The 6,252-nt window shown below is 59.0% G+C and overlaps 1 protein-coding gene across 1 annotated transcript in view; it reads left to right on the top strand.

The window, feature by feature from the left end:
* Window positions 1-5,999: 5,999 nt before the first annotated feature.
* The window catches only part of Dusp2 (dual specificity phosphatase 2), a 2,196-nt gene continuing 1,943 nt past the window's right edge, over window positions 6,000-6,252 (top strand). Inside the window, exon 1 of the mRNA XM_023717455.1 lies at window positions 6,000-6,250. Coding sequence (XP_023573223.1) covers window positions 6,075-6,250 — 176 coding nt within the window. The 5' untranslated portion in view covers window positions 6,000-6,074. The remainder of the gene's footprint in view (window positions 6,251-6,252) is intronic.

The following is a 6,252-nucleotide window of genomic DNA, read 5'->3' as shown; positions in this document are numbered from 1 at the left end:
GGTCACCTCCCTGTCCCCTGCTTCTTTTCAGGATAGGGGTCCTAGCTTCAGCCTGAGTGACCAGCAGCAGCAAGGCCTACAGATGTGGTGCCTGCCTCAGTTTCTCCAGATGCAGGGGCAGGACTCTAGTTTGAGACAAGTGAGGTCCTTGGAGAGAGGTGGCTCCCAGGGTAGGGAGGGCAGGGTAGCAAGGACCTAGGCCTGGCTTTTTGGAGCCTGCAGGGGCCAGGCCCATCCCGCATCAACTATCATGGGGTGCAGGGGCCAGGACAGTGAGGCCTGCCAGGAGTGGGCCCAGAAGAGGACTAGCCAGAAGCCCAGGGCCACCCCAAAGACAATGTCACAGGCCAGAACCCCCACTAGCTGGGGCTCCTTCTGCTGCCTGGGTGCTGAGGGAGAGGGAGGGCTGAGGGCACAGAGGCCAGAGGGTACTGCCCTTGCCTGGCTCCACAGCTGGGCCTCATACGGCTCCCTGTCTCAGCCCTCAGGCTGTGGCCAGATAGGACAGTCTAGGGGTACAGGTAGCAGCGGGCGCAGGTGGCAGGGTGGCCTGTGGGCCTGGACACTGGTCGTGGTGGGCTCTGCCAGCCCTCCCGGCGAAGATCAGGCCTCTTCCTTCACAGGAAATGGTTCCCCTTTGCTTGGCCCCAACCCGGAGTCTCCCCACTCCCCCAGCTCTGCTTGCTCTCACCCTGCCTCCCTCCTCCATTTCCCTCTTTTCTCCCTTCTTCCTTCTCTCCTTTCTTCTTTTTACAGTCCTAGCCCTTCCTTATTTTTAATTCTGAGGCAGTCTCACTGAGTCACTAAGTTTCCCAGGCTGGGTTCAAACTTGTGATCCTCCTGCTTCAGCCTCCCAGAGTGCTGAGATTACATGCCTGTGCCATCAGCACATATGGCTCCCCCTCCATTTTCATTTGCACCTGCGTCCAAGTCACTGCCCCCAGTCCCTGAACTGCTACCCCGGCTCCCAACATCTCCCCAGGGCCCCTCCAGCCCCCACAACCCATTCCCCACACACTGCCCACATCAATGTCAACCAGACGCTTGGAAGAGTGCCATTGTGCTCCCCAGGGAAGGGGACATCTTGCGGCACTAGGCACTCCTGCCCAGCCTTTGTCATGGCCTCCGGCCTTGGACTGCTCTTGCCTGCCTCCTGCCAGCCAGGCCGGAGCCCCTGTGTTACAGCGGAGGACTCCCTGTACCCTCTGCTGCTCTCTCCTCCCCCTCAGGGTGACGTTCGCAGCAGCTGCCTCTCTCTGCCATGACTCATTGACTCAGTTATCGTCTGCTCTCTGAGGCCATTGTGAGGTCGCACAGGAGGGCACAGCGCTGTCTGTCTTGTTCACACTTGAAATTCCAGCACCCAGAACAGAGCCTGGTGCTTGGTGTCAACCCGGGAAGTGATGAGCTGGGGTGGCAAAGGGCCCTGGAACCCCGGCACCCAAGTGCACCCCAATGCAAATTGCCATGGGGCTCTCCCAGGCACGCCTGGGCTGCTTCCCCAAGGAATGGCTGAGGTACACAGCTGGCACCAGCACTGCCACTGCTATTGCTGTTGGTGTCACCAGTCTGCAGGAAGCCAGACAGCCCTGGCTGGTGCCTGATGGAGGAAGAGGGGCCAGTGGAAGTAAGGAGAAGTCTCTGACTCCTATGGCCTCAAAGTCCCCTTGTTGCTTGCCACAGTGAACCTGGCTCTGGTCATGGGGAGCCCTGGGAGTCCTCCTGTTATAGGTACACTCACCGGGGTGTGCAGTGTGGCCCTAGTTCTAAGAACTGCTCACCTGTTGCTTAAGTGCTGCCACCGGCAAAGGCACGTCCCCAGCACCCAAGCCACAGACGCACAGCCATGGGGCCTGCATCGCTGCCCATACCACATGAGGGCCAGAGGTGCACTGGGGGGTCCCCAGGGAGGGGGCGCCCTCAGATCCCATTTTCAGGCACATTTGGGGGTGTGACCAAACCCATGTCCCTTTGATTGCCATCTGTCATGCAGCAGGAGGGACCCCAGGGCACCCGCGTGGGCTGTGACCGTGGCCATGAGCTAAGCTTTGCAGAGTCCTTTCCTCAGGGCTGTGCCTTCCTCCTCACCTGGCACGTCCTCTCCTCTTTTTATGGGAGACCACAGAGGGAGGCCCCCCAGAATGACACTACACCAAAGCTGGGAGGTCCTCAGGGGTCTCCGTGAAGGTGTCCCTATTCTGACATCTCCCACTTCCACCATGATTCTTGAGCTCTTTGGGGACTCTCTGTGTCATTCTTTTCCTAATAGTCTTCCATAAATTGACTAAGATTTTACAAACCTAGAATTTATTTGAAAAGGAAAAGGTAATATCACTCTAGGTGGGTAACTAGGGTCACTTAGCATGAACACCACGCAATCTCAATCACGTGACTGAAGCGATAAGGTCAGCACCCTAGGGCAGTGATGTGGGGTTGGCTGCTGGATCCCCCACACCCCAAACAGTACCTGGCACCTAATAAGTGCTCAGAATACATTTTTTTGAAAAGGGGGCTGAGTCGAGGAATAAGTGCAGAGGGGAATGAGTGACCTGGCGTGGGCACAGGCATGAGGCTCTGTCAAAAAGAAGAAAGGTGAATATTAGGCATTAAACTCAGCCAGCCTCAAGGGAAGCCCAGGTGATGTTATGGATTGAGGAAGAGGGATCTGAAAATGGCAGGATTTGGAATTCGTCAGAGCCTCCTCTGGATCCTGAGCACCACTAGGCCTCCTCCTGGACGGGAGCAGAGAAGGGGACACAAAATTAAATGACACATGGCAGGGGGTAGCCCGTGTTGACCATAGTGGACAGGGACAGATTCCCCATGTCCAGGGGACCTTCCCTGGCAGAGCCATCCTATGTGTATTCCTGCTCACAGACACGGGAGTGACACCCATGCACAAGCGAGCAAAAGCCAGTCAGTCCCCTTTGCCATATGAGGGGCCCCTCTGAACCAGTTTTTGGGGCTTCCTGCTTCACCCGCCCAGGGAAGAAGCTGGGTACCCAAGGTCCCCCCATGTATCCCACCCCACCCTGCCATGCAGGGCAGTCCTGTCACTGAAGCCCAGCACGGGGTGTCTGGGCCCTCCCTGGCAGGAGTCTGTGGGGGTGGCCAGCGCCCAGCTCCGGAAACCTGACGTCACCCTGACTCACTCTCACGCAGGCAGGCAGGCAGGCCGGGGGTGGCCGTCACTCTCACCTCCGTAACTGCTCCGTCCTGAGCATCTTGCATCTCAGTGCTGGCGCCTGCTAGGCGACAAGGTCTGCTGCCTCGCGGGCATCTGCCTGGGGTGTGGGTTGGAAGCAGGAGGAAGGAAAGCACAGCCAGTCGGCTGAGCGGTGCGATTGTGGAAGGGAAACCCACTTTGCATGGGGGCTGGGCAGACCTACTATTTACCCCAGAGCCAGGGGACGAGCACCATTTGCACAGCCGTCAAAATAATTACAAAAAAGCAAAAAAGAATAACACAAAGTATAGTCATTTGCTCCACTGGAGTCCCATAGGTTTTTAATTTAAAAAAAAAAAAAAAAGTTGATCATCCATTGACAGTGAGTGACTCTGCTTTATAACAGAAAAAGCCCAAAACAAAACCAGAAAAAGCCCTAGCACAGCCCCTGCTGTGGCTGTCCCAGGGATGTGGAGTGGGGTCCTCCTCTTGAACAAGTAGTGAGGGCCCCAGATTATGGGGACCCCTCACACAATCCTCTCCATGTGCCCACAGCCCGGTCTCCTCTCTGCCCAGCTCCTAAGGGTCAGCTCTGGTGACCAGGGGTTCTGATGTGTCCAGGGAACAGGCATCCTGGGCTGACAGCACCCACGGGTGAGGGGAGGCCCAGCCTTGGGTTTCCTCCCAGGCGTTAGGAGCACAGGGGGCCCTCCATTTGTCAATAGAGGAAGAAGGCAGAGAGGACCCCTTCCTTCACAGCCAAGTCAAGCCCCTTAAACTTTGTTTCTGGAACTGAAGAGGGGAACACCACTGGGTGACACAGATGCAGCGTTGTTCAGGCCTGAGAGACTGCTGTTAAATCTAATCCTCAGCAGTAGACTGTGCCCTCCAGAGATGATGTCCAACATGGCTGAGCCCACTCCTGTCCCAGGAACCCCAGCCAGCAGAGCCCCTCCTCTTCCTGGAGGAGCTGGGTGGCTGTGGACCCACGCATGGCGGGTGGCTGGTGACGCTGGCCCTGTGGTCAGCAAGACTGGGCCTGACTGGTGATCCTCCTGCGTGCTCTGTAATTTGCCCCCAGAAGCAGCCATTAAGCCATTTGTCCTCCGATGCCAAGGATAAGGGCCCCTATCAGCCCCTGGGATCTGCGGCCCAGACTCTGCGGCTCTGTCTGTCCTGGGCTCTGCTGCCTCAGCCTTCAGACTGGCCTAGCAGGGAAGGCCTGGCCTCCCCCGCAGGAACTACACAGTTCTGGAACCAGTGGGGGTGAACAGAAGGGGACACCGAGGCACTAGTGGGTGACACAGTTCTGGGGGCTTCTCTCCTGCCTTTCTGGTGTCTCTAGCACAGTGAGCTCCAAGTTCCATTAGGCAGAGGATGCACAGCCATCTGCTCCCATGCGAACAGGCAGCAAGTCCCGTTGGGAGGCACTCTGTGGGGTGGGGGTGGGGACAGGGGTCCAAGCAGGCACGGGATAGAAGGACACAGGGGTCTGCAAGCAGCTGGAAAGTCTCAGAAAAGGCACAGAGGGAACCTAGGTGTGTGTGGGGGGGGGTTGAGTTCCAAAATCCTGTGCTCAGGACAGCATCCTCACCCACCTGAACTCTGCTTGGGAGTTCAGCCACCCACAAACAGGTCTTGGCTCCAAACCCCGGGCCAGATCCCCCACACACCCCGGGCCTGGCCACATCCGCACCTGGGTTGGGTGGGGGCAGGCGCACGGAAGTGGCTCACCCAGGTCTCAGACTAACTGCTCAAATGGGGTCCCAGGCTGGGGTGGGGTAGGCCAGAGGGTGTGGAGAGGGAAGGGCAAGGGGGGAGGGGGAGGGGAAGGTATGGGAGAAGGGGGGAGGGCAAGGGAGGAGGGGGCAGGGAAGTGGGAGGGAAGAGGAAGGGGGGAGAGGAGGGTTGGCTGCCTCCTTCTTCCCCCTGAAATTCCCGTTGGCCAGGCAAGGGAGAGCCCAGCAGTGTGTCAGCAGAGTTCCACTTCACAGCCGGCCTATGACAGGGGAAACCCTTCTCCTCTGGCCATTGGGGGTTTCCCTGGTCCTTGGGGGAAGAAGCTTTGCCTGTTTCTAACTGGAAACTCGTCACAGGCCTCTGCTTTCCACCATCAAAGACCCCTAGACCCTCCTGGCTCCCTCTAGGCCAAAGACCAGGTGCTTTGTTGCGTCCAGGGGACTAGGGTCTGGCTTCACCTGGCCACCTAACTGTGGCAAACCTCAGAGTGATGCTTCATGGGGTGGGGGTGGGAGGTTCCCACCTAAGGGTCTGTAAGTAGATGAGATAAAAAGACACTGGGGCACCCCACCGTCCTTGGAGAATCATCCGGCCAGCAGGCATCTGGCAGTTTTTTCTTGGTGGGGTGGTGGTGAGAGGGTCTCCTTACATAGCCCAGGTTTGTTTCCAGCTCCCATTGATCTTCCTGTCTCAGGCTAAGTGCTGGAATTACAGGTGTGCCGCAGCTCACTAGGGATTTGTTGTCACAAACTAGTACTCAGAAAAGGAAAACCCTGGGCGAGGAGGGGACTAGGGAGGGGGGAAGGGTCCCACTCGCCCGAGGTCTCTGGATGGAGATGTGTGGCTGGGAACTCCCTTTCCCAAGCACAGATCCGCCTGGAGCAATCATGCCCACTGGGGTGCACAGATCGGGAGGGGCGCCCAAGCCTCGCAAGCACCTTCCCTCAGGAGCTGCTCCCCGCTGCCCTTCCCCGCCCGCCGCGGGCCCGAGCGCCACGTGAGCGCGGGGGCGGGGCTGCGCCTTCCTGCTGTGCCCTTGTATGGTGCGGGAGCGAGTACTTAAGCCCAGGCGCCGCCGAGGGCGCACAGAGGCGACCAGAAGCTCAGGACGCGTGCAGTTCGGCACTCTAGTGAGGCACTGTGGAGAGGCGGAGGGTGCGCGATCGCAATGGGGCTAGAGACGGCGCTCGAGCTGGAGGGTGCGGCGCTGGGCGCGCTGCTGCGGGACCCGCGGGAGGCCGAGTGCACGCTGCTGCTCGACTGCCGCCCGTTTCTGGCCTTCTGCCGGCGCCACGTGTGCGGCGCGCGGCCGGTGCCCTGGAACGCGCTGCTGCGGCGCCGGGCGC

The sequence above is a fragment of the Octodon degus genome, unplaced genomic scaffold (assembly GCF_000260255.1).
Source record: "Octodon degus isolate 3935 unplaced genomic scaffold, OctDeg1.0 scaffold00052, whole genome shotgun sequence".
NCBI lineage: Eukaryota > Metazoa > Chordata > Mammalia > Rodentia > Octodontidae > Octodon > Octodon degus.
This window is presented reverse-complemented; position numbering and strand designations above follow the sequence as displayed.